The sequence below is a fragment of the Sturnira hondurensis genome, unplaced genomic scaffold (assembly GCF_014824575.4).
Source record: "Sturnira hondurensis isolate 20B ecotype Veracruz unplaced genomic scaffold, ASM1482457v3 Scaffold0007208, whole genome shotgun sequence".
Taxonomy (NCBI): Eukaryota; Metazoa; Chordata; class Mammalia; order Chiroptera; family Phyllostomidae; genus Sturnira; species Sturnira hondurensis.
This window is the reverse complement of record NW_028079839.1, coordinates 5282917-5309503: the sequence shown is the minus strand read 5'-3', so window position 1 is coordinate 5309503 and position 26587 is coordinate 5282917. Positions and strand designations below refer to the sequence as shown.

Genomic DNA, 26587 nt, shown 5'->3' with positions numbered 1-26587 from the left:
CTGTGTACACTTGTCCCATTTTGGTTGGGTTTTAAGGGGCCCATGAAGGACACCAGTGCCTGTGCTCGGCACCCTTCTTCCACAGTGGGGGCTCCCCGGGGGCAGGTATGCTGGGCACAGTCTGAGCCCAGGGCACACTCACGGTCACTGGGGAAGCCATGTGGGCGATGAGGGGCCAGGGAGGTCTGGGGCTGGGCTGGAGGTGACGAAAGTGGGGTGTTCTGTGGGCACAGCCGCGGGGACAGGCTAGCAGACAGCAGGGGTTCTGTGTTGGCCCAGGCCAGTCCCCAGGCTGAGCACAGGCTCAGGACCAACCTGCTTCCCATGCGTGCTCGAGGCAGCCAGCCTCCCTGCGGTGGCTCTGGGCAGCAGTGCTGGGGAGGAGCTCGGCACTGCAGCCTTCACCTGACCCGGCCGTGATGCCCGATCGCTCCCAGCTCCTGGCTCCCAGATGAGCCAGCTGAGACCCGCAGGTGACACCCTGGTGGATCCACGGCTGTGCTCCCACATCAAACCCCCCAAATGTGGGGTTCCCAGGAGCTGAGGCCTTGGGCAGTGCTAAGGAGGGAGGGCTGGGAAGATGGGGTGCAGTGGGGTCAGGGGTCCGGGCAGCTGAGGATGGCTGGAGGAGAGGAGGTGTGCCTGGGGTGGGGGTGGGGCCCAGCAGTGGGGTTGGCGGAGGGAGGGCTGCCAGGACTTGGGGGCGCCGCCCCTGGGCTGGGGCTGCCCATCTGCCCACCTGTCTCCAAGAAGGACCTCATGCCAGGAGATACAGGGGCCTGACAGAGGACAGAGCCTGCCCTGTCCAGGGCTATTCTTCCCTGACCAGTCCCCGTGCTGCCCTTCTGGGCACCCCTACCTCGGGGTTCAGGCTTCAGGGCTCAGTGGCTGCCCAGGCCTGTGTCTCCCCCTCCTCGTTCCTGGCCCCGACCCAGCTCCCGGCCCTCAGTGCTCTCCGGTTCATCCCTGCGCCCTGGGCTGGTCCCCTGGCTGGGGTGGGGTAAAGGGACACAGTGGTTCTGAAGGCCTGTCCCTGCCGGAGGTGCTGGCAGGGGCAATTGGCAGGGGAGGGGCCTTGGGCAGCAGGAGCCCCCGTCCCCCTGTCTTGCTGTCCTGGGCGACACCCCCAGGACGGGGAAGAGCTGGCCCAGTGGGCAGGGCTGCTGTACGATCTGGTGGTTGCCCTAGTCTTAAGTTGGGGGCATGTTCGGTGCGGCTGAGGCTGCTATCGTGAACCCCGGAACACAGGTCCAGTTGGTTCAGACCCAACAGGACCTGGGACACACACCGGTCACTGGGGAAGTCATCCCTGGGCAAGCTTTGAGACAAAGCTTTGCTGGACGGAGGCGTGGGGGCGGCTTCCAGGGCCACAGGGAGCCTGCCTGGGGATGGTGCCTGCTGGCTCCTGGTTTCTAGTCGTGCAGGCCTGGGCTGCGGTGCCTTCCTGGGCCCCAGAACCGGGATTGTTCTGGAACCAATGCCCCCAGCTGCCTCAGCTCTGTCTCTGGCCTGGTTCGAGCCCTAGCTGTGTTTGTTCCCCAGAGATTTCAGGGTGCTGGCCTGGCTCCTGCCCATGGGCTGGGCTGTGAGGGGGAGGGGCCTCAGTTGCATGGAGCCTGAGGGCATGGGGGGAAGAGACCGGGGCTGGTAGCAATCTGGGGGCACCACCTGGCCGGCCTGGGCCCTGGGCGGGATGGAAGGGGAGAGACGCCTGTGCAGACCCAGGGGCCCTGTCCTCCCGACCCCGGTGAGCAGAGCAGGTGCCAGTTCAGAACGGAGTCGGGAGCCTGCAGGGCATGTCTGAACCCCATCCCCTCTTCAGGGGCTAACACGGGCCACATGCTGTGCGTGGCAGGGCAGGGGCAGGTTGTGACAGTTAGGGAAGTGGCCATTTCCAAGGTCCCCCTTCTCCAGGAGGGGCTCGCTGTCCAGCTCTGTCCATAAAGTCGGCAGAAATAAGAACTTGGGTGGTTTCTCACAGGCCTGGGGAACAGCCCTTGGGGTTCCAGGGATTAATCCCAGAAAAACACCCAGTGACCCCCTCAGGGCAAATACCTCCCCCCCACCCCAGGAGACTCAGCAAGAGGCCGAGGTCCTGCCTCTGAGGTTTGGCAGCCCCTGAACACCCAGGGCCTCCTGTTCATGGGTCTTTGTTGGCGGGGACCAGCTTCCTGGGGACGCGGCTTACTGGGCACCTGGGACTAAAGCTGAGGGGCTCCCTTCCTGCCATTCTGTCTGCGGGTGGGGCGGCCTGGCCCTGCCCACAAAGAGCCCAGGAAGAGGGGGCTGCACGGCCCCCAGGCCCCACCCCTCCTTGGCTCTGGCCTCACCGCCATGCACAGGAAGCCTGCAGCCAGCACCTGAGCCTCTGGGGGCCTGGGGTCCGTGCCGTGGGAGTGGGCGGTGGCACAAGGCTTTCTTGCCAACTGGCCCAATGTCCTTCTGTTTTGTCCACAGTGAACTTCGACCACTTCCAGATCCTGCGGGCCATCGGCAAGGGCAGCTTTGGCAAGGTAAGGTGGCACCGGGGAGGGGCCAGGGCGGGGCCGAGGTGTTGGATGGCCCACCTGCTCCCCAGGGCCCCGCGTCTGCCAGTGAGGATGGGGGTGTGCCTGGCTCCGCAGGACAGCGCTGCTAGGGCACACGGGCTGTCCCCGAGCTCACAGGTGCTGGGGCGTCTTAGCCCCGGTGTGTGTGTGGGGGGGGTCGCAGAGCACGCAGCCTGCACAGCTGCCAGGCTCTGTGGGGTCCAGACCCTGACACCGCCTGTCGGTGCCAAGACCCCTGTTCAGTCTGAGCTGTGGCAGAGCGTCCCCGGGAGTGTGGGCATCTCCCAGGCCAGCTGTGCCTGTGTGAGGCCCGCGGCATGGCTGGCGCAGCAGACGGTGGTGTGCGGGGTGCTACCTGGAGAACGGCAGCCGTGGCCCACGGAGGCCAGGAAGGCCACTGTGCCTGGGTGAAGTGGGGACACTCGGGGCTGAGAGAAGTTGCCAGCTGCTGTGTCCAGAACCCCACACATGCAGCCCTTGGGCTGGCTCCCCTCCGTCGGGCAGGGCCGGCTGATCTGGGGCACCGTGTCGGTGTGCGTCACCACACACCCTCATGACGGCATCATGGAAGCCACGGTCCCGGTCCCGGAACCGAGCCGTGCTCCCTGTCCCCCCTCCCCCCCGCTGGACTCCAGGCGGCGCCCACACTGGGTAGGTCCTGTGTCTGTTGCTTATGGGAAGCAGAATGGGCCACCTGGGTGGGGCATCATGCAAACTGCCACATGTCCTTACGTGTCTTCGTGGCGTGGGATACTCCCTGAGCTCACCAGTTCGTGCCCACAAGGCAGTTGGATGCTAAGGCTGCCTCGTTCACGTGCCAGTGTGACGGACGTCTCTGGGAGAAAGCGCCTTCGTCCCAGGATGCTGGGCCAGGGGAGGGGAGGTGCTCACCCCCCAGAGCTGAATCCAGCAGGTGTGCCAGGGACACTGATGACCAGTCAGTTCCAGGCACCTGGGACCTCGAGTTCCAGAACCTTCCACCCTCCCTGGCTCCTGCTCATTGAAGATGTGGAGACCGGAGTCTGTGGGGCTGTTGGAAATGGCTCTCGGTGGCCTGTCTCTGTGAGGTCTTGCCACGACTGCAGTGGGGACACAGCGGTGGCTCCTCCATCCTCTTCCTCCTGCACTGCCCCGGATCCCGAGTCCAACTGAATTTCCTCGGCCACAAGAGTGTGGCCGGTGTCCTCAGAGTTCCCTCGCCCCGGTCCTGTCTGCCGCCATCCCTGGAAGCGGAGTCCACACTGCCGATCCACAGCGCGGTTCAGCTGAGGGGGCCGGAGCGCGGCCCAGGGGTTTGGAAACAGCGGCGGCCGTGCACAGGGGCTGCCCGAGGGCCCCTCGTTCGTTCCCCAACACCCCTGCAAGCCGGCTGCTGCTCTGAGCCCTGTGAGGGAACGCCGTGGTGGACAGCGGTGCTGCTGCCTGCCTGGGTCATGGCTGGGGAGGGCTGGGTCCTGCCTGCTCTCGGAGGCGCCTGTGCAGGGAGACACGTCCCTCCAGAGACGCGCGTCTGGCCGCTTCCCGCGCCCCCAGGTGTGCATCGTGCAGAAGCGGGACACGGGGAAGATGTACGCCATGAAGTACGTGAGCAAGCGGCAGTGCATCGAGCGGGACGAGGTCCGCAACGTGTTCCGGGAGCTGGAGATCCTGCAGGGGCTGGAGCACGTCTTCCTGGTGAACCTCTGGTGCGCGCGCCCGCCCGCCTGCCGGCTGGGGTGCAGCCCCCCGGGGCTGTCTGCCCCGGTCCTGCCCCGGGGCACCGGCAGCACCCAGCCGCCCTCCCTCTCCCCGATCACTCACAGCCCCCGCCCCAGGCTGCCGGCCATCGGGTGTCTGTGGCACCCTGGATTCATGAGGGTCCCCCACCTGCAGGACACCCAGCTTTCCCACAAAGAAGGCCTGAGACCTGCAAGTTTCAGGCAGAAAGTCTGGGGGGCTGTTTCCTCCACAAAACAGGGCTCTAGATCCACCCCAGGAGATGGGGACCTACAGGCCACAGCAGGCCACCCCCTTTCCCGTGGGAGCGCCCTGGTGCAGGGTCCTCTGATCCCCCCTCCCCCACAGCCTCCCCTGGGGGTCGAGGGGTGGTGGGCGGGATCCCCGATGAGCTGGCAGGCAGTCCCTGTGGCTGCTGGGCGGCGCCCGCGTGCATGTGCCAGGCCCTCCCCCAGGTACTCCTTCCAGGACGAGGAGGACATGTTCATGGTGGTGGACCTGCTGCTGGGCGGCGACCTGCGCTACCACCTGCAGCAGAACGTGCAGTTCTCCGAGGACACCGTGCGGCTGTACGTCTGCGAGATGGCGCTGGCCCTGGACTACCTGCGTGGGCAGCACATCATCCACAGGTGCACGCCCACCTGTGCGGGGCGGCGGGACACTGCAGGGCACCACCCTCCGCAGCTCTGCCTCATGCCCCCCCAGGGGCCCCACCGGGGGCCGGCACACAGAGCCCTTGGGTCTCAGGGACCCCCCCGGGGCCTGGCCCTGTTGGGGTGGACTCCGCCTGGTCGGGGGACCGCGGGGCCCCATTTGCCCACCTGCCCTGGGCCTGGGGATGCAAACTAGAGCAGCGGACGAAAGCAGATGGACTGAGGGGGCTGGAGCTGCGTCTGTGGGACGCAAGCCCGGGGTGTGGTCGGTGGTGGAGTCCGAGACCTTGGTTCTGGCTTCTCCGCCCCAGTGGCCTGTGCTGTCCCGTGCGGTTCAGACACCGGACAGAGGCTCTGCACCTGGGAGGCAGGGTCTGCTGGGGGGTGCTGCTTCTGCCTCAAGGGGCTTTGGCTGCCTCTGTGTCCAGAGGGCTGGGCTTTTCTCTGCTTTCTGCCTGGTCCGGAAGGTGGGGCTGGAGGCGGCCCCCTCCCAGGGACCAGGATGGCCGGTCAGCGGGCTACGTGCGTGTGTTACCGGGTGCGGGGCTCTGGGCCCTCAAGCCTGACCAGGGCCCACGTCAGGCCTCCCACAGGGGAGCGCCCAGGCTGCGGGGGTCACGGGGCACAGACGGGAAGGGTCTCTCCACTCACTGTTCTTTCTGCAGAGACGTCAAGCCTGACAACATTCTGCTGGATGAGCGAGGTGAGCAGGGGCTTGAGGGATGAGCGCCCCGCCCTCAGGATGCACCTCTGGTCTTTGGACAGCCTCCCGTCCTCTCCCCTTTCAGGACACGCGCACCTGACCGACTTCAACATCGCCACCATCATAAAGGACGGGGAGAGGGCAACTGCGCTGGCGGGGACCAAGCCCTACATGGGTGAGCACAGCCCCGTTCCCCCGCCTCCCACCAGCCCCCCACCAGCCCCCCACCTCACAGCAGCCTGTGGCCAGTGGGCTGGTCACTTCTTACAGGCACACCACTGTCAGAGGGAGGGATAGCCATGTTTGATCCGTGCAGGTGACTAGGTGACGTGTGAGAGGGTAACGGGTGTGACAAAGAGACACCCCAGTGTGCATGGCGGGTGGTGGGACCTGCCTGTGTTGATGGCAGTCTGGTCTTGGACCACCGCCCCAGGTGCCAGCCCTGGGCCCGAGGGTTGGGGATGCTCAGCTTCTCCTTCCCTTTCTGGAAAGCTCCAGAGATTTTCCAGTCTTTCGTCAACGGTGGGACCGGCTACTCTTTCGAGGTGGACTGGTGGTCGGTGGGGGTGATGGCCTACGAGCTGCTGCGCGGATGGGTACGCTCCTCAGGCTCAGCCACCCCCCCCCCAGCCCCAAGCTGGCAGTGCCCCGGCATGGTCCGGGGCCCTGGGGAGGGGGAGGCTGCCCCGCCCCAGTGTCCAGAGACACCTGCACTCTCTGCCAGTGGGGACACACGCTGTTAGCAGCCCCCGCCCTGGGTGGGCGTCCAGTGCCTGGGCAGCAGCAGGGTGGGGAGTGCTGCGGTTTCCGGGCGGTGACTGGGCCTGTGCACTGGCCGCTGTGCACTGGGCCTGGAATGACCCTTCCCCATCCCCGGGTGGGGGCATCCAAGGGACCCCATCCCCGATGAAGGCAGCCTCGCCAGGGCCCATCCACTTGGCCCAGGGGGTGAATTAGCGGCCTCTTCTGGTCAGTTCCCTGCTGAAGGTGCAGCCAGCCCAGGTACCCGCATCCCCTCCCGGCAATTCCTGGTGCAGGCCGTGCTCAGTTGGTGCGGGACTGGGGTGGGGCTGCAGAGGGTGCGGGGCACAGTGCCGTCTCCTTGCCCAGAGGCCCTACGACATCCACTCGGGCAATGCCGTGGAATCCCTGGTGCAGCTGTTCGGCACCGTGAGCGTCCAGTACGTCCCTTCCTGGTCCAAGGAGACGGTGGCGCTGCTGCGGAAGGTGAGCCCCTCCCAGGGCACAGGGCCCCCAGGTCCCGGCTGGGCCGGCCTCCTGTCCCAAGGGGGTACAGTGTGGAGGCCCTGCTCCCCGGAGGCGTCTGGCTCCTGCACGCTCGCCTGGAGTCCCTCTCCGGTGGGCTCCCCACCTGTCAGAGCCGGCTCTGTCCTCCCATAGCCGCCCGGGCTGTCTGTGCACCTGCTGCTCAGCCCCTGGCGCCGGGACGGGCGCCCAAACCAGGCACGGAGTTTGCTCTGTGTGGGTCTCCTGTTGCACATGCTGGAGGGCAGTCGTGGGGGACAGGGTGCCTGGCCCCTCTGCCCCTACTCCCCTCTAGCGGGTGGGCAGCCACCCCCGGGAGCAAGCAGAGAAGCCCCAGGACCCCTGCAGCCCCCAGGGCCCAGGGCCGTCAGGGACAGGGCCGCAGTGCTCCCGCCAGCTTGCCACCCTCAGGCAGGGCTGGGCTGTGGCCCCACAGCTGCACTTTACAGACACAGGTCCCTGGAGAGCGGGGGTGAGAGGGCGCTGGACAGGTGGGGCCCAGTGGCTCCCAGTCCTGAGTCTCGGCCTATCGGGTCCTCCAGGGCAGGTCTGGCCCTTGCCTGGAGACCTTTGACCCTGGAGTTGTAGCCAGGCAGCCAGAGCCTCTCCTGTGCCTAGTGGAGCCTCGCAACCTAGCTTTTGCCCCGCGGAGCGCAGCCCTTACCTGCCCAGATGGTTCCCAGGTGGGACCTCGGCTCTCAGAAGCTCCAAGGGGAGTGCAGATGGCCTGCGCAGGGAGCCCCACACCTGGGGAAACCTCGACCGACCGCACGTGCTGCCCCGGGCCTCTGGGGCTCAGAGGGCCATAGTTACGGTCAGGTGGCCTCCCTGCACTTGGCCAGGCCGAGGACGCCACCTGCTGGCGAATCTAAGCAGACCGCCCTCTGCCTCGGCCCCGGCTCGCGATTCCGCGCACCCCAAACCCTCCCCCGGCAGCGCTCCTGCGCCGACCGGGTTGCCTGCTTGACTCTGAGACCCTGCACGTCCCACCCTCGGGCCTCTGGCCTGGACCGCTCTTCCGGGGCAGGTGCTGGGCCAAGGGGCGTTGGGGCGGCCCCGTCTGATGTGGACTCCTTCCAGCTCCTCACTGTGAACCCCAAGCACCGCGTCTCCAGCCTCCAGGACATGCAGGCGACCCCCTCGCTGGCCCATGTGCTATGGGACGACCTCATCCAGAAGAGGGTGGAGCCGGGTTTTGTGCCCAACGTAAGCCCGCAGGACCGCCAGGTGGCGGCGGGGCGGCGGGGCCGGGCCGGTGGGGCGGGGCCGCAGGTGAGCCCCGCCCTGCCTTCTCCCCCGCAGAAAGGCCGCCTGCACTGCGACCCCACCTTCGAGCTGGAGGAGATGATCCTGGAGTCCCGGCCGCTGCACAAGAAGAAGAAGCGGCTGGCCAAGACCCGGTCCCGGGACAGCGGCAGGGACGGCTCCCAGTCCGTGAGTGCGGCCCGGGGTGGGCGAGGGGTGCCGCCTGCCCTGGACCCTCTGCTCTCGCCGGCCGCAGCCCCTCGCCCGAGCACCCCATGCCCGGCGGGGCCCCGCAGACCCAAGGGCCTGCGGCCGCTCCTCCCACCCGGCAGAGCTGCTGGAGCCGCGGGCACACACTCGCGCGCCCCCTCCCAGCTCACACTCGACGTGGCCCCGGGGATGGGCCCTGAGAACGGGCTTCTGGGGCAGCCCGTGTGCCGGCGCAGCCAGGGCAGGGCCTCTCGAAGCCGGCGCGGAGATTTGATTTTGTGTGCAAGTGACAGGTGGCCGGGAGGAAGTGGGGGAGGGGAGGGAGCGGAGCAGGATGGTTTCCCGCCAGGTCAGCATCCACTGAGGTGGGGGGCGGGGGGCTGGGCGTCCGCCCAGGGAACCCTCCGGCCCCTGGCTGAGGGCCACCTGGGAGGTGCACCCCCCACTGCTCTGGCTCTGAAGCAGAGTTCCAGCCTCAGAAGAAGCCCCAGGTGCAGCCTCGGGAGGAGAGGCAGGTCAGGTGGAAGAGGCCCTGCCTGAGGGCATGAGGGAACCGGACATCTGTGCCTTATTCTGACTAACAGGAGAATGACTACCTTCAGGACTACCTTGATGTGATCCAGCAAGACTTCGTGATTTTTAACAGAGAAAAGTGAGCACGTGGAGGGTGGGGAGGACCAGTCGGTGGTGATGGGGGCAGAGAGGAGTTGGGGGGCTGGGCCGAGGTTTTCTTGGCCACACCTGTCCTGAGCCCCACCAGCCATGCGGCATCAGTAGGCCTGGGGGTCTGAGCACTGGCCCAGGGGGGTGGGGGTGGGGGCTCCTCCAGAGCTTTTAGTCCTAAGCTGGGGCCAGTGGCCAGGGCCTCGGGGAGACACTCAGCACATGTCCCTGGGGAGGGCTGGTGGCTCCCTGCATGTCACCACTTGAGCAGCCACCTGCTCGGCCAACTTTTATGGAGCACCAGGGACTGGGGGGCAAAAAGGCCGTGCTGGCTGGCAGGGAGGACACAAAGGCTCAGACCCCCCTCAGTGGGGGACAAAGCCCAGTGCTGGGGGACCCTGGGGAAGGAGTGGCTGGGTGAGGCCAAGGGTCCTGGAGGAGGTGGCCTTGGGCACTGGCCAAGAGGGAGAGCTTGGTGGCGCTCTGCCCTGCTTCACTGGCCAGAGGACATGTGGGCACTGGTTTAGGACAAAAGCCACTGTCCTGGAGGCCAGAGGCCTAGGTGGGAATGGGGCTCAGCCACGGTCTCTGAAAAGCCCCGTCCCCAAATTGCTGACCCCAGAACTGTGCTGACCAGGCCTCCTCTCAGCTGCCAGTCCTGCTGTTCCCAGCCCCAGGGCCCAGGGCAGTCGGGGTGCTGCTGAGCCCCATGCCTCTACCTGCCAGCCTCCTGCCTAGGACCCGCCCCACAGCCACCACTAAGGGCCCCCAGCCCTGTCCCCCAGGGGCACACTCTGGAGTGCTCAAACCAGCTGTCGCTGGGTGGCTGGGGGGCGCTACACAAAACCCCTCCCGGTGCTTCCCCAACAGGCTGAGGAGGAGCCAGGACCCTGCGCAGGCTTCCCCTGAGGCCGAGGATGCAGACGGCGAGGAGAGCCCCGCCCCGCCCATGTGCGGCCCCATCTGCCCCTCGGCGGGGAGCAGCTAGAAGCCCTCTGGCCTGCGGGGGACACTTGGGCTGCACTGGAAACTCAGACAGCTGGAGGGACAGGGTGACCGGCGGGGGGAGGCCTGGTGTCAGCCCTCGCACTGAGCAGCCCAGCCAGAGCCGGCCCAACCCAGGCAAAACCTCTGCCTTGTCCCGGCCACATTTCCGCCGGAGCAGCTGGACCACTGAGATGCCACTGGGCTCTCGGACGGGCCTGGGGACAAGAGACTGTCAGTGGGCGAGTGGTGGGCAAGGAGGGCGGCGCCACACAGGACCTCTGATTACATGTGACTGTTGTCCTTCCTGGTGACCTCCTGACCCACTTGCTGGCAGGCTGTGGAGGCCAGGCCACCTCTTGGCCACACGTGCGTCCGTGGCTCGCTCCCCAGAGCTTAGGGGCAGCCCAAGGTCCACGGTTCCTGTACATTAAAGGGGAGTGTCATGGGCCGGGAGGCGAGGATGATTTTATAAATATGAGTGTTCTGGCACTGTCGGTAGCATTTCTGTACACTTCCACCCCTGAGAATGACGGCAGTCCTACTCAGGGTCGGGGTTTCCACGTCCTGCACCCACTGGGCCGGCGTGCATTTCCCACTGGGCAGAACTCTTGGCTCCCCAGGCCCGCCACCCTGGGCTGGGTGCTGGCAGGCTGTGGTAGGGGTGGTGCCCACTGGGCAGTGGAAGGCCAGGGACCAGGACCAGTTCAGCCTGAGCCTGCTGAGCCAGGTGCAGGGCAGGTGTCTTGCCACCCCGCTCAGGCCCTGGTGGTCACTGCAGAAACACCACTGCGTGTGCCCACCTGGGGGAGTCCAGCCAGTGACCTGTGGGGGAAGCCAGGGTGCAGAGGTGGGCAGGGCTGCAGGGTAGGACGGACCCCCTGGGCAGAGACATGGTGATGTCAGAGGCTGGGGGGGGGGCGTCTGGGTTTTGTTCAGATGTGTAAATCTACATGCGATTCCAAGACCCCTGGAGACAGCAGCCAGTTTCTTGGTGCAGGTGGCAGGGATGTGGGTGTCCGGCCCCACAACTGCTCAGTTCTCGCTGAGCAGGGAACAGTGCTGTGGACATCAGCCTTGGTGGGCATCCCCACCAAGATCAGCTCCTGGGCTAGAGTGAGCCAAGCACTCAGCCAGAGGAAGCCCCCTGAACTTGGGGGGACCAGCAGGATAGATGGTAGGCTGCTGCCCTGGGCCCGACCTTCCCCTCGTCTTCCCAGTGACCATGATCGTCTGCTTTGGGGTTGGGGTGGGGGTGTCCCATTTCTGGGGTACAGAACTAGAACCATTTTTATGAAAGAGGCTGAGGCAAGGAAGGACTGCCCAACAGTTCCTTGTTCTGGAAGGTTCCGGGCAGCCTCGCTTCAGGTCTGGATCAGAACCCTGGGCCACTCTGCCTTAAGCTCACAAGCCATGTAGCCCCCAACCTTCTGCTGTGTCTGTGCCCACCTGGTCAGCCTGTGATTGGAGGCCCTTGGGGTCCGTCCCTGTCCCTCTGACCCCCTTGGCTGCCCCTGACCTGCAGGCCCAGGTCCAGGAGCAGCGTCCCAGGCAGAATCCCTCCCCACTGCTTGGACCCAGCTCTGCCCCTTCCCAGCACAGCAGAGCAGCGCTGCCCCCCCCCCCGAGGGTGGTCCCACTTCATGGCCAGTTGCGGGGGGCCCAGGGTCTGGCGCAGAACCCCCTCACAGGGGACAAAGAAGTGGGCTAGCTTACAAATGAAGCCTTTAATCGGGCCAGTCCCCGGCAGACCAGTGATGGAGCTGCTGTCCGGGCCGGGGCGGCATGCGGGGTCCTGGCTACGGCTGTCCTCACCGCACGAAACTGCTGCTCTACTCAACTACCGTGACGCCCGGCCAGCGACGGCAGGAGGGCGTCCTAGCTAAGGTCCTACACCGCCCTGGATGGGCAACTAGGGAGGCCGGGGGGTGGTCCTCTGGAGGAAGGGCGTGCGGCCACGGTGGCAAGGCTGCGCCAGACTCCATTCCCAGCAGGTGGGTCCCTGGCGTCACAGCGCCCTGATGGGGCCCAGCTCACTCATCATGCCCTGGGGGGCGGGGTCAGGCTGAAGCCCTGCAGGGGGGCTGGTGGCAGAGCCTGGGCTTTGAGGGGCAGTGGCTGACACCTGTATGTTGTGAGGCCCCGGGTGCCCCACAGCCTTAGTGGGGCAGCAGCCCTGTCTTCGTGGGGCACCCAGCACCCAGGCCAGGGCAAAGACGTGAGCTGCCCCTGGCAGTGACCCCTCCCCACATTCAGCCCTTGTAACGGGCCCCAGGGCCCCCAAACGGGCATTTCTGGAGAAGGGGGGGAAGGTCCAGCACCTTTCAAAGTCAGTCCAACAGAGAAGAAGCTGGCAGGGTGAGCATGGCCCGCCCTGCCCGGGACAGCACCCACCCCGAGCTGACCCCGCGATGCCTAGGATAGCGAGGTGATATTGGAACGCCCGCCCGGGGGCGCCATGATCTTCTGCGCTGTTCGTCTGGCAATGTGGTCGTCGGCCTGAGACCCTGTGGAGAAAGGGGGTATGGACACAGGGAGGGGTCTGGGACGGCAGAGCCCCACCCACCCACCCACACTGATGCTCCCTGGGTGGCCGTGGCAGGTAGACCAGGTGACGGGATGGGTCTTCCTGTCACCGAGGCCTTGGATGTGCAGGACAGTAGGGCGTTTGCAGCAGACAGGGGGCTGAAGGGCAAGCCAGTCTGGGGCACAGGCCAGCCCTGCCTCAACCCTCCAGTGGGTCTCAGGCTGCCTTGTGTGATGCGGATTTCAAAGGAGACAGGCTCCATGTCCTGGGGGGGGCGCAGGGTGAGCAGGGATGGCCATCGCCTCCCCAGGGGGAGGCTGCCCCCTCCCCCAAGGGCTGGAAGGAGAGGGAGGGCCTGGCTTGGGGTTACAGGGAGAACCTGGGGCTCAGCACTTCTGGAAGGCTCCGCCGCCACACAGCCTGCAGAGGCTGGAGATGGGTAGCCCGTTCACTGAGCCCACCCGAGCCCTCCCAGGTGTCACAGCGTGTCCCTTCCTCAGCGCCTCTCATGCTGCAGTGTGACTGGCGGGGCTGCCACCGGGTGAAGCAGCTGGACTCCCAGGTGGTCCCAGAGAGGCAGGGCAGCCCACACTCACCCCGGGCTCAGAGTGACAGCCCTGGCCCACACTGGGGCAGGAAGGGGCTTCCCCTTCGGGCCTTATGCCCCTGGGCCCCTCACACAGCTAGGCCCCCTGCACAGTGACAGCCGTGCCCACGGGCACAGACCCAACTCACCAGACAAGCTGAAGCCTGACTGGTGCAGGTTCCGCACGGGCGGCACTGAGACCTTCCCTGGGCAGGACCCTCGGGCCTGGGAGCCACCCCCAGGCTTGGCGGGCACCATCACCTCATGGACTGGCCCGTCATAGAGGCCCCGGGGCACACCATGGATCTCCGCCAGCTGCAGGTTGAGGGAGATGGATGTGAGGGGGCTGGGCCACCGTGCCGCTGGAGGGCAGGGTGCTTCTGTGGAAAACCTGGTGCTTCCACACTGTGGGTCCCCCTGGCCAGGCCCAGGAGCCTTGGGGCCCCCTGTCAAGGGGCATCCACTTGTGTGCGTGGATTCCCACCTCCCCTCCCTCCCACCTGCACACACACCTCCCACCTGCACACACACCTGCACATGCGCCTCCCTCCCCAAAGGCCTGGCACCACAGGACCTCTACTCAGACAAGGGCAGCCCTGCAGAGGAGGCTGCAGTTTGGAAGTGGCAACCAGCCCCCACACAGCCTCTGCCTCGTCGGCACCCGCTGTCCTGCAGCCCTGGCAGAGACCACCCCCTCTGGTCTGTGGGTAGCCCCGGGATGGAGGCCCCTGAACGTGGCTCCCAAAGCCAGAGGCCTTTCCAAGCAGCCACCACGACGGACGAGAGGCCCAGGGGTTGAAGCAAAACCTTCAGATGTATTTGTGTTTCTGCCTGAGCCTCCTCCGGGGGGTGTGATTTGCACTCATGACCACTGGGCCTGAGCCGTCCTGGGGAACCTCTGACCAGGTCCTGCCTGGGAGGTTGCTCCCAGGCAGAGGCACAGGAACAGAGTCACTGTGGGGTCTCCGGTCACCAGGACTCAGCTGAGTCTAGCCCCTGCCCCATGGCCCCAGGTGCAGGACGGGGAGCCTGTCACCCGTCTGCACCTCAGGTGTCACCTCTGTGCCTGGCTGTACGTAAGGCTGGGTCTGCAACCTCACAGACTGTGCTGGAGCCCAGCTCAGAGCAGGCAGGTGCTGCCGCCATGGCCGCTGTCTGGGAACAGAAACCTCCCGGGTGCAGGGAAGGTCGAGTGCTCCCGCCTCGCCCGCTGGCTCCGGCCTTACCCTGTTTCGCGCCTTGATCCTCTTGTAGACGAAGTCTGGGAACGTCTTCCGAGGAACGAAGCGGCCAGCCCCAGGGGTGACACTCAGGTGCCCATCCTCCAGGACCACCCTGCCCTGGCTGATGACCACAGCGGGGGCCCCTCGGCACTCGACGCCTTCGAAGATGTTGTACTCCACATTCTGGGGAGGCAGGGCCGAGGTCCAGCACCACCCCCAAGGCACCCCCCTGGCTGTCCCCTCCCCCTGGGGTCCCGTGTGCCCATGTCTGATGGGACACAGTCAACTCAGCTGGGCCAGAACCAGCAGGAACTGGCCATGACCTCCGGCACCTGGGCCTGGGCCTTGCTTCTCAGGAGAGAGGGCACCCAGATGATCCTGCCCTGCAGCACTGGCCATAGGAACGGGCAGGCACGTGGTCCTCGGCGGCAGACAGATGTCCCGGCCACTTGTCCCCACTGACACAAGTGAAGCTGCCCAGTGGCCACCCTGGAGCCCCTGGGAAGGCTGCTGGGCCCCGGACCCCCTGACCCTGACCCTGACCCTGGACCTGGCCTCTCTCACCAGGTTGTGGCTCTTGGCAGAGATGATTTTTGTGGCCTTGGGGTTCCACAGAACCAAGTCAGCATCGGAGCCCACGGCCACCCGCCCCTTCCTCGGGTAAAAATTGAAGATTTTGGCTGCATTTGTACTGGTCACAGCAACAAACTCATTCTCATCCATTTTCCCTGAGGCCTGGGAAGCAAGAAGATGAGCAAGGGGTCTCAGACTCCACAGCGACACTGTGGCCCTGTCTCCATCCTGCCCCCCCCCCCCCCCCCCCCCCTCGNCTCCGTCCAACCTGCCCCCCCCCCCCCCCCCACTGCTGACAGCCAACGGCGGTCAACCAGTACTCCCAGGGCATGTAAACCCATCGGTCCGGCCCAGCCTGCCAGTGTCTCCCGGTCCCAGTGCCTGGGGCCGGGTCTCCAGGCTCACTCTGAGGGTAAACGAACAAGCCTCCCTAACAGCTGTGTCTCCTGAGGCTCATGACTGTCTCCCCAGATGGCCAGGAGGCCTGGGGAAGCTGAGCTGCAAGAGGAGCCAGGTCTGGGCCTGGGCCCAGGGAAGGGCTGGCGGNCGGCCGTCAGCCAGTACTCCCAGGGCATGTAAACCGATGGGTCCAGCCCAGCCTGCCAGTGTCTCCCGGTCCCAGTGCCTGGGGCCTGGTCTCCACGCTCACTCTGAGGGTAAATGAACAAGCCTCCCTAACAGCTGTGTTTCCTGAGGCTCATGACTGTCTCCCCAGATGGCCAGGAGGCCTGGGGAAGCTGAGCTGCAAGAGGAGCCAGGTCTGGGCCTGGGCCCAGGGAAGGGCTGGCGGTGGGGGTATGGGGGGCAGACAATGCCAGGCAGGGGCACACTTGCCGAGTGAGGGGGCATCTGTGATCTCAGGCCTACTGGAGGGACCACAAGCACCCCAGGGTGTGATGCCACCAGGCGGGGTCCCTCCTGCTCACCCTCCGCCATGTGCACAGATGAGATGTGAGGCTGGGGGAGGGCTGGCTGCAGGGCTGGGCGCCAACACCTGGGCCCACACACTGGCCTCCACTCCACGCGGGGCGTTCCCTGGTTCAGTGCCTCCCACTCCAATGAACCAGCAGGGCCGGACTCAGCTGGCTCTGGCTGGGGAGACATGCCCGGACCCTCGGACTTACCACGCACTTCTCCCAGACTACCGACATGCGCTCTTCCACGCCGTTGGTGCCTTCGGGGATGAGTGTGAAGTTGTCTTTGCCGACAGCCTTCTGGGCGGTGGTGAAGGTGCAGTGGGCGCTGCCGGTCACCTGGAGGTCCCCACTGGGAGCAAGTGGGTCAGGGGAGCCCAGCGTGGCCTAGCCTCCCTTAGCCGGCCAAGGCCGCTCAGCTTTACTCTCTCCCCTCTGGGACCAGTGACCCAAAGGGCCACAGGGTGTCTGTGAGGCTGGCGCCCCAGGGTGGGGGTGGGGAGGGGCAGATCAGGGTGGATGCGTTGGTGGGAGGGGTGGGCCAGGCTTTGGGTGGGGGAGGCTGGAACTACCCACGGGCTGAGTTCATGCCCTGCACGGAGCACACAGCCCCCCTGGGGCCCCCCAGCGGTGCCTCACCTAGACAGCAGGGAGGCGAGGTGGTCAGCAGTGGTGGCGTCCGGGCTGATCGGGGGAGACGTCACGAAGGCCGCGGCCTTCGCCCAGTTCTTGCTCCAGTAGTGCGAGCCATCGGCACCCAGGCCGGCTGTGGTGGGCTCCCCGAACACGACCACCCCTGGAGGGAGGCCCAGGAGTGGCACCCACCGGCCTGAGCAGGGTGGGGGCCTGGGCACTGCCTGGACCCTTGACTTCCTGACCCAGCACAGCTGGCCCCTGTCCTGGGTCGCCTGGCCCCGCTCCCTCATACCCCTGCTGGGGGTCAGGCCTGCTGGGCACTGCGCTGGGGCACAGGCCAGAGTGAGGCTCCACCCCCGCCCTGTCTGCACATACCGGGTTCTCCTTATTTATCCCCACCTCCCCCAGCTGTGTGGGTGTTCTGTGGGCAGAGGGCACCCAGCTCTGGGATATGCATGTATCCCAGAGTGTCCAGAGAACAGTAACGAGGGCTCCAGGTGGGGGGAGGAGGGTGGGGGACCAGCGGGGCATGGTCCTGTGCACATGTCCTCTCCCAGCGTGCTCTGTTGCCCCCAACAGGCCCATGGTGGCTTCAAGGGCCCTGGTGAGCAGACACTGCCCCAAGACGGGAGACCTCCTCCAGCCACACAGGAACGGGGTGGGCAACCCCACAGGGCTCGGGGGCACACCCTGGAGCCCCTCCCTAAGGGAGGGGACCCGCCTGGGTGAGGCTGCTTTTCCGTGGGGCCTGACCCCCGACCCCCAAGACCCTGCCCAGCATCGAACCCAGGTCCAGCGCTCACCCTTGCGCTTGGCTCGGGCCACCATGTCGGCAGCGCCCTTGCTCATCACCTTGGTGACATAGAGGGGGCAGCTGGCCTGCTTGGCGATGGTGATGGCTCGGAACACAGCCTCCGCCTCCACCTGGGGACAGGGAGGCTCAGGCAAGCACAGGCCTCCAGACCAGAGTGGGCACGGTGGGTCCACAACCCCTCACAGGACCTGGGTCCAGAGGGGGCACCTCTGGATGGGTGAGGACCCACACAGGTCCCCGGGCCTGGCCACGTGGCTGCCTCGGCCTCGAGTCCCGGGCTTGGGGCGACCAGTGGTCAGAGGAACCTGTGCCTGGTGGGGGACAGATGCCTGGGCCACGGAGCCAGGACCCACCCACGGGGGAAGGTGGCGTGTGGGGCACAGTCAGCGCTGGGGCACATGCAGCGGGCACAGCACCTACCTCCTCGGGGTGGCTGAGCACGTGGCCCTCAGGACCGGCGATGCCGAGCTCCAGCAGCCGCTTCTGCTCCTAAAGGAGCCGACAAGGCGCCCCATTCCAGCCCGGGCGCACCTCGGCCAGGGCGCCCTGCTCCCCAGGCTGAGACCAGGCCCCCACTGACCACAGGGAGCCCAGGTGCAGGGGCACACTAGCAAGGAGACTGCGGCCCCCCAACTGCAGAGGAGGGACGCCGGTTGGGAGAGGGCAAGGGACTCGCCCAAGGTCACTGGGAGGCCCCCTGGCTTGGTTGCCCTGCTGAGTGTGCACGGGGGGCTCCACATCTGCCCCAAGGAGCCGCCTGAACCTTCTAGGGGCCCCGTAGCACCCGCGCCGTGGGCACTGGAGCTGGGGGGCACCAAAGGCATGAGGAGGAGAAAGTCAGGTGCGGGGCCGAGGTCGTGGGCACCCCTCACAGCCCCTGGGCCTGAGTGGAAGGCGGGCGGGCACGGCCCCCTCCCGGGAGGGACAGAGGGACAGGCACTATCCCACACGTGTGCTTGCTGGTCCGCTCTGCGAGGGGCCTGCACCCGAGCCCAGAGGAACCCCCAGTCCCAGTCACCCCCACACAGCAACACGTGGGTTTGGGGAGTTTTGGGGAGTGTGACAACTGTGGAAAACTCTGCTCCACAAAACGCCCCCCCCCCACTGTCTTTCTGACCTTCAGCTGGGCCAGCAACTTATTGAGCAAGTTCAGTATCACCCCCCTCCGGGTTTGTGGGACAGAGGGCTCACATGCCAGTGTCCAGGGCTGCGGGGGTCCCTTGGCCCCGCCCCCCCCCCCCCGCACCTCCGCCACAAGGTCCCCGTTCTCCGCGTGGACTTGGGCCAGGGCTCCCAGGTCTCGGATGATGCTGAAGATCTCGTACATCTGGGAAGAGAGGCCGCGTGGGGCTTCGCCTCCGGGAGTGGCCGAGAGACCCCTGCTTGTCCCCGCCTCCGGGCCCCGCCCTTACCTGGCCATCAGTGCACTGACACCTGTCCTTGTACGCCATGAAGACCAGGAAGGAGTTCACACCTGGGGGAAGGCAGGGGGCTCAGCCTCCCTGACATGGGGGTGGGGGGGTCATGCCTGGGAGCACCCCACTCTTCTCTGGAGGCACTGGGGCGGGGTGGCCCTCCCCCACAGCTGTCCTCCCAGGTGGCTGGGTGGCCCTTGGGCACCAGTGCCACATACACTTCCCAACAGGTGGTGACAGAGGACAGAGCCGGCCCAGCACCCCCATCCCTGCTGCTCATGCCCCAGGATCAGCAACTGACGACTGACGGCTTCCCAGAAGGGAGCGCTCACACCCCCTCAGGACCCCCCCCGGCCCCCTCTAAGGTCATCTGATTTGTGCCAAGCCCGCTGTGAGAGCTCGGGGTGGTTTTAGCCTCGGGCCTTGCGGTGAAAAGACGCAGCCCTGATGAGGGGCGGCCCGTTTCAGCGCACGAGGGTGTGAACGCCACCTCCACCTAGAAGGGCCTCGATTTGCCAGGAACACAAACAGTGCATTGCCTTCGCCCATGACCAACCGCAAGGGAACTGGGGTGACAGTGGTGGGCGCAGTAATGGGGACAGTTAGAGGAGGTGTCCCTCAGACACGGGGGCAGGGACCCTCAGTCTGGACCCTCTGGAAGTAGAGCAGACCCCTGAGGGACTATTGTCTAGCCACCAAGGCCCCAAGGCCAGGGTCGGAGGGTGCAGCGTCCAGCACGGCGGTGCCTGGGGAGGCCTGCCACGGAGCCCAGAGAAGCTCAGGCGCCCGCCTGCCGGCTGCCAGCCCCACCCAGCCCTGTGGGGCCGCTCACCCTTGTCCTTGACCAAGGCCTCCAGCTCCTCCCTGGTGCTCTCGTGCCAGCGGGGGACGTCCACGTGCAGGGAGTAGTCGCAGCACGCCCCGCTGTCTGCGCGCTCCCGCCACTGCTCGTAGGCCGCCAGCAGGCTCACCCCCACGTCGGGGAACACGTGGTCCACTGTGGAGGCAGCGCGGTCAGCCGAGGCCCGGCTTCCCGGTCCCTGGGAAAGACCTCAGCCTCCGGGGAGGTCATGTTCCTAAGGGACCAGGCACAGAGCAGAGGGCGCAGGCACCTCCCTGGGTCCCACCCCCTCGCTCCCTGATGCACACGTCCCACCCCAAGAGCACGAGTGGCAGCTAAGGGCCTTAACCTCCTAGGCGGGTGCCCCTGGAGGTCAGGCAGGGAGGCACCACTGTCCACAGCGCCGGACCTGGGGGACCAGCCAGAAGGGGCTGGCATCCCTGGGCCTCCCCACTGCACACGCCTTAGTCAGGGCCACCCCCCTGCGGAATCTGGGGGTGCACACAGCCACGGCACTGTCCCCCTACCCTCAACACCACGTCCAATGTCCAAACCCACTCACAGCCACCCTGGTGAAGCAAAGCACTTGGCGTGCAGGTGGCCCACAGGAGGGCGGCCGCCCCAGGGTGCCGGCAGGTGCCGGGCCACCTCCAGCACAGCCACCACGTGGGGCCCTTATGTTTCCACAGCCCTGATGGCAAGACCAGGACCTCGTGGCAGGGGTGCCCTGTCCCACCCTACAGGCCAGTCCCAGTCCCAGCGCCTGCCTGTTGCTGACAGGTGGAGGAAGCAGATGGCCTGGCAGAAGCCAGCTGTGCCTGCAGCCTCTCTCTGTCCCCATGGCGATACCTCACAGCGAGTCTGATGCCTTGGCACTGGCACAAGCAGGTGACGTCAGGCACAAAGGTGTCCTGGCTGGCTGGGGCCACCAGAGACCGGCAGGAGCCGTGGTCAGACATGACCTGTCTTCTGAGTCAAACTAGAAAGCGGACCATCATCGGCTTCTTCACTTTGAGGCTGAGGAAATCAACCGAGCCCTGCTTCTGACCACGGCCAACCATCCCGTGTGACGAGGCCGCGGGCCTTGGTGGCACTCACAGCAGTCACCCAGTGCCTCCCACACACGGGCGCCCTTGTGCGCACAAGCTTGCCGCCACCTCCTCCTGCCTCCCAGGCGAGGACTGCGTGACTTGTAAAAGCCAGCTACTCCCTGAGGTCACGTGGCTAGACCTTGGCGGAGCAGGGTCACCCCCTTGTGCGAGACCGGGTCTTCAGCGGAGCAGGGTCCCCCCCTTGTGCGAGACCGGGTCTTCAGCGTGGCAGACACATCTGTCCTCAGTGCCCAAGGCTGTGAGAGGAGGGGCGGGGTCCGGTGTCTTGTCCGGCCGCCCTGTCCTGGCTCCCGAGCTCACTGAGAGCAGGCCCACTGCGCGACGTGTCTGTCACACAGGGCTTCTCGAGGCTTTGACGAGGACAGCACAGAGCCAGCTTAACGAAAAGGTGAGTCTGGGGGCTGTCTACAGGATAACAACTAAGTTTCGCCATCCTTTTTCTGAAAGCACAGTGCACATCTTCACCTCTTCTCCATGGGGGCAGGAACTTGCTGCAACCCTGGCCTCTGAGGCGTGAGGTTCGGGAGCCAACAGTCCAGGCAACGCACTGCTCACTCGTCCAGAGTGTGTGGGTCTCCAAACCTGGTCTCCAAACTCTCCCACATGGCCCCAGGAACCCCAGGAGCATCCCAGGGCTGGCCTCGCGAGTGACCGGCACGAGGGACGAGGCGACCAGGGAAGGCACTGCCGGGCTTCGTGACTCGGACATGGCAAAGGGGAAATGGGACTGAGAAAAACCCCACCGCTTGAAACGCCCCCTGTAGCACACACACACCAGCCAGAGCACCGTGGGGGGATGGAGGCAGCCCCGCTGGGAAACACTCACATATCATGGTGGTCCCTCCCGCCAGGGCCGCCTTGGTGCCCTGGCAGAAGTCGTCGGCCGGGGTCATGCCCAGGACGGGCATCTGCAGCCTCGTGTGGACGTCGACTCCTCCCGGAAGGACCAGCAGGCCATGGGCATCGATGGTCCTGATGCCCCCTGGGACAACGAGGTTCTCTCCGATCTGTCTGAATGCAGCAGAGAGAAAGGCCTCGGATTAGGAGGAGCCCCGATCAGCCCTGAAATGGGCTCCCAGGCCAGTGGCAGAGCCGGGGGGCACATTTGGGCTCCAGTCCTTGAGGAACAGGGTCACACGCCCAAGGCTCCCGGGACCCCAGAGACTGTCAGAGAGCAAGACCCTCAGCAAAATGGCTTGGATGGCCGATCTGGAGGACCCAGCCCTGTGTGCAAGCCGCAGCCCTGGGGTGTCCACTGAGGAGACAACGTGCCCTTCCCTGACTGGTGGCTGGGGATGCTTCATGCCACAAGCAGGTGTGGCCTACAACTGTGAGCCCCAAGCCACACGAAGGCTGTGATGACGCAAGAAGCGTGGACGCCATCGTCCTGATTTCGGAGACTCACGGCTAGCAGGTGGCAGCAGTCCCGTCACCCCAGGCCAGGGCTACGGCTGCTGGCAGGGACAGGGTTCAGAAAAGGGGACACACGCCGTGAATACCACAGGACTGCATGCCCCCACTAGCAGGCCATCGGCGTGTGCACTGCGACCTGTGAAGGCGCTGTTGGCAGTAACTTACTTTATCAAACCGTCTTCCACGTAGAGATCGGCGTGAAAGGACTGGTCATCATTCACGATCTTCCCGCCTCTGATCAGAAGGCGGTCACTCTGTTGCACACAAACAAAACAATGGGTGAGTTTTTTCCAGACTGAGTTGTGTCTCTGGTACAACGTCTTGCTCTAGATTTGTGGTGGAAACACTCAGGCATCACCTGTGCACATGGAACCCCAAAGAAAGGCCAGCGGCACTTACCATGGGAAAGGAGGGGGTGGCCCCCCTCCCCACCCACACACTGGTCAGTACCATGCCCCCTGCCGAGGTACGAGGGTGAGGAGGTGAGCTGGCTCACACTTTGTTAAGAAAGAGCCAGCGTTAATGACAGTGTTATGACGAAATGGGCTGGAGTCTGTCACCCGACGCGGCACCCAGGCTGAGGGCAGAGACCCACACACCGTCTGCACTGGCCCGAAGGGCAGCCCTGTCTTCTGGCAGCTCCCTGTCCCACCCGCTGCCTCGGAGAAATCACACACAGCGCCATCCAACCGTGACAAGCACGAGAGGACAAAGAGGGTGACGTGATGGACGATGGGGGAGGAGTGTGGCAGCTCGGGGCTGGAGAAGGGCCTGTCCGAGGGGTCCGGTGACTGACGCCGGAGGCCGCACCCTCATGCAAAGGCCCTGCAGCAGGAAGAGCTTGAACTAACACAAAACACAGGAGGACACTGGGGGCTGGGAACTTCTGTGGGCCTGGTGAGCAGCCCAGGGGCCAGCAGGGGAGGGACGCGCTGGGCTGCTGCCCCAGGGCCCTCTGCAGGGGTTCAGTGGGTCTGACAGAGGTTTCGAGGAGATGGCACTGGCTCTGCACGGAGCCAGAAGCCGGTGGAAGCAGGCCCATTGCCTGGGTGGTTTCTGAGGCTGCTGGAGAGGAGGGGCCTGGGGCCAGGATCCCAGGGCTGCTGAGACGGGGCCCCAGAGAGGCTGCTGGTGAAGAGGGCACAGGGGTGAAGGTCCAGGAAGGTACCTATCAGGCGATCACAGGGGCCAGTGTGGCCTGCAGGCTCCCCAGGTGGATGAATAAGGTGTCGGGAGCCAGGCCAGCTCTCCTGGGTACCCCCGCAGCACAGAGCTGGGGCACTGGGCAGGACCCACCTGACGCTGGGCAGCCACGACCCCTTCCAAATGTTAGGACAACGTGGGGCACGGTGCAATGGCTGTCAGGGTGGCGGCCGGACCTCAAGGAGGGAGTGGGGAGAAGGACAGAGTGCAGACCAGTGGGGCCGAGTCTGCAGCACCTCAGGACCCCCCACCACCTGGCCTGTGGGAAAGACGGCGCCACCCAGAGGCCAGGCCAGAGCTGAGCCTGGGCTTCCGGCTCCTTACACTCCATCAGCCTGATGCCCAGAGAACCAGGTGCTGCCTCCACCCCCACCCTGGGTCTGAGCTCTGGGAGCCTCCCAGGGGGTACACAGTCCAGGCCTCGCGGGCTGGTGGACATCACTCCCTGTTCTCACTGACCCTAAGTGCCTTTTGGGTTCGCAGGTAAAACCACCACTGGGGTCTCCAAAGCCACAGGCAGCGCCCCCTCCTACAGACGGGGCGGGTAATTCTACAGTTTACACTGGCTGAATAACACCCAAAAAAATTCCATGCCTGGTAAAAGCGATACGAAATCCACATACCNGGGTCTGAGCTCTGGGAGCCTCCCAGGGGGTACACAGTCCAGGCCTCGCGGGCTGGTGGACATCACTCCCTGTTCTCACTGACCCTAAGTGCCTTTTGGGTTCGCAGGTAAAACCACCACTGGGGTCTCCAAAGCCACAGGCAGCGCCCCCTCCTACAGACGGGGCGGGTAATTCTACAGTTTACACTGGCTGAATAACACCCCAAAAAATTCCATGCCTGGTAAAAGCGATATGAAATTCACATACCACCCCTCTCCCCATGGAGGAAGAGACTTGTGACCTGCATGCCCCCCAACCCGGGACTCTGACCCCCTTCCTGGGTTTGGAACCCAGAGAGAAAGGCAGTCTGGATGGGGTGCAACACGCAGGATGGGAGAGACTTTCCCTAAATCAGCCGCCCTGCCCAACACCTCCCTCTCGAAAAGGGTCTTCCTGACACCTCCCCTTAAGCCTCACTCCTACCCACCCCCCTTCCCCAGCCGGTCAGCATAGGGGGAGGAGAGGGCTCCTTGCTCCTTGAGGGTCTCAGGAAGTGAGCTGGCAACCTCTCCGACCCTCCCCCCACACACAGAGGCCCAGGCCCGAGGTGGGTCAGAAACCCTGCCGCTGGCGCCCTGCACCGTCCAGCTGGCGCCCCGTGCCTCCCTCCCTCCCTCCCTCCGCCGGCTCCAGGCCGCTGCAGGGGTGGCTTTGTCTCCTGGCAGCGAAAGGCGGAGGATCCGATCTCCCACACTGGTGCGAGTGGGTGTTAGGGGGGTCTCCTCCCCCCAAGGCTGGGGGTGCCCGCTCTGCACCTAGTGAGCTTGCCTCCCTGTGGTCTCCGAACCCCGGATTCACAGAGGCGTTCGGTTTGGGCTGCCAGGGACTCCCGCGAGCAGCCGGGCAGAATGGCATTGTCTGGGAGGGAACAAGAGCTCCGGACGCCGTGCGCTGCTTGGGAGGTGGGAGGCCCAAGGGCGGGAGCCCTGAGCGGCGACTGGGCTGTGGGCCGTGGCTCCAACAAAGGGCCGAGCCCGAGGCGAGAGTCCGAGGCCGGGCCCACAGCTTCCCTCTGGCCACCACGGGGAGGGAGGCGCACCTGCGCTTTGGAGAGCAGAGCCTGGCCCGCGCCCTCCCAGGACTGAGTGGGGGAGGTCCCAGGAAGCCAGCAGGGCCCGGGCCTGTGCGCTTGATTCCTTAAGGGAGTTCGAGCGCGGACGGAGGCTTGTGCGGTCCCGGAGGGCCGGGGTCTCTGGAGCGGGGAGGAGGCCAAGGCGGTGGGCAGACAGGGTCGGGAGAGGGGCTCACCGTGATCCGGGGGATGCTCTTCTTGCCTTGGAAGGACATTCTGCTCCGGTGGGCCCAGCTCGGGGGTCCGGGGCGGGGGGCTGCTCGGGCTGGATGCGGAGACGTGGGGGTGCCCGGCGTCAGAGCAGGAGCGTGCCAGTCCTCGCGACTGCGTTCCAGGCCTCACCCCGCATGACCACGCCCCCCAGCAAGCCCCTCCCTCGACAGGCCCCGCCCCCTGTCCGAGGCTGCTCATTTGCATTCAAGCTTCGAGGCCAAGCTCAGGTCCCTCTGTCTAGTTGGTCAACTCCCGGCCCCAGGACCCAGCACTGGGCCCTGCGTGGCCAGGACCAGATGCCCTGGGGGCGGACCCTGTGCCGCCCGCCCCTGCGAGGTGCGGACCTCGCCCTCCGGGGGGAGGGTAGGAGAGGCCAGTGTCCTGCCAGGCCAGCCAAGACCCTGCCTTCAATTCCCCGTGACCTGAGGCACACGGGGGTGGAACCCCATGTCACGTTCAGGTCCAGGCGCTCAGGAAGCCCAACTCTGTCCAGAGGGCTCTGTGGCCAAAGCCGAACTTCTTCGGGACAACCTGGATGGGGTCGGAGCACTCCGCTGTACTGTGACCCGGGGATAGGTGTCTGCACCAGACACCTCCCAATGAGGTTGCTACCTATCCCCTTCCCAGAGCTTGGGGACAGGAGGGAGGGGACAGGTTGGAGAAACACACGAAAAAGGAGGAGAGAGGCACAAATACAGCTACCCAGAGCCCAGGATGGGCCAGTCCCCAGAACCCAGGGGCTAGAGGCCAAGACCCTGGACGGAGCTGGGCCCTGGGCTGGGGGAGCGAGACCCGAAACGCAGAAGCCCCAGACCCGCGGGGTGGAGAGAGGCCCCGCCTCCAGCCCTGCTTCCCCTCGGAGGTGCCGCAGGAGGTGGGTCGAGGATGGGCTCCGGTCCAGGCGCCGCCCCCAGTCAGGCGGCCTCCAGACGTGGGTGTGCAGTGTCTGGGGCGGCAGGGACCCACATCCCCTCGCACTGGCACTGCTGCCCACGGCCCCTGCCCTGGGGCCACTACCTGCCCTGGGGCCACTACCTGCCCTGGGCCACCAGCCTGCGCAGCGTAGGGCCCCCTGAAAGAGCTGCGGCGGCCGCCAGTCCGACTTCGCCCTGCTCTCACAGGCCCTCGAGTGGCCGCGTGGTCCGCTGTAAGGGCTATCTGGCCGAGGGTCCGCGGCGGCTGCCCAGTGCTTCCAGCCACAAGATCTTGTTGTCAAAGGCGTCCTGCACACAGTGGAAGACCCCACCAAGCTTGGGCTAGGACCGAGGGCTGCCTGCGCCCAGCGTCCCCAGGAATGTGGGCAGAGGCTCCCAGGCTCTAGTGGCCCGTGTGCAGCCATGGCAGGAGCAGGGAAGGGGCCGTGGGTCCAGGCGCTGCCTATGGACCAGTGG

The 26587-nt window shown here is 65.8% G+C and overlaps 2 protein-coding genes across 3 annotated transcripts in view; one reads left to right on the top strand and one right to left on the bottom strand.

Moving 5' to 3' along the window:
- The window catches only part of STK32C (serine/threonine kinase 32C), a 33190-nt gene extending 22709 nt beyond the window's left edge, over window positions 1–10481 (top strand). Inside the window, exons 2-12 of one of the 2 annotated variants that reach the window (XM_037051239.1) lie at window positions 2458–2513; window positions 4083–4234; window positions 4721–4894; window positions 5584–5621; window positions 5707–5796; window positions 6114–6217; window positions 6732–6848; window positions 7968–8093; window positions 8190–8321; window positions 8927–8994; window positions 9876–10481. In XM_037051239.1, the coding sequence (XP_036907134.1) occupies window positions 2458–2513; window positions 4083–4234; window positions 4721–4894; window positions 5584–5621; window positions 5707–5796; window positions 6114–6217; window positions 6732–6848; window positions 7968–8093; window positions 8190–8321; window positions 8927–8994; window positions 9876–9993 (1175 nt within the window). In that variant the 3' untranslated portion in view covers window positions 9994–10481. Of the gene's footprint in view, window positions 1–2457; window positions 2514–3676; window positions 3842–4082; window positions 4235–4720; window positions 4895–5583; window positions 5622–5706; window positions 5797–6113; window positions 6218–6731; window positions 6849–7967; window positions 8094–8189; window positions 8322–8926; window positions 8995–9875 lie in introns of those variants that run through there. The other variant, XM_037051240.1, reaches the window with a different exon arrangement.
- Window positions 10482–11720: 1239 nt separating this feature from the next.
- DPYSL4 (dihydropyrimidinase like 4) lies at window positions 11721–25292 on the bottom strand. The gene is made up of 14 exons (XM_037051238.1): window positions 25160–25292; window positions 22209–22297; window positions 21457–21641; window positions 19510–19674; window positions 18675–18736; window positions 18509–18589; window positions 17683–17751; window positions 17252–17372; window positions 16452–16608; window positions 16023–16164; window positions 14890–15060; window positions 14329–14508; window positions 13252–13417; window positions 11721–12496 (listed from the first exon to the last, which is right to left on the bottom strand). Exons 1-14 carry the CDS (start codon window positions 25196–25198, stop codon window positions 12405–12407), a joined length of 1719 nt encoding a protein of 572 aa, XP_036907133.1. The 5' UTR covers window positions 25199–25292; the 3' UTR covers window positions 11721–12404.
- Between the last annotated feature and the right edge of the window lie 1295 nt (window positions 25293–26587).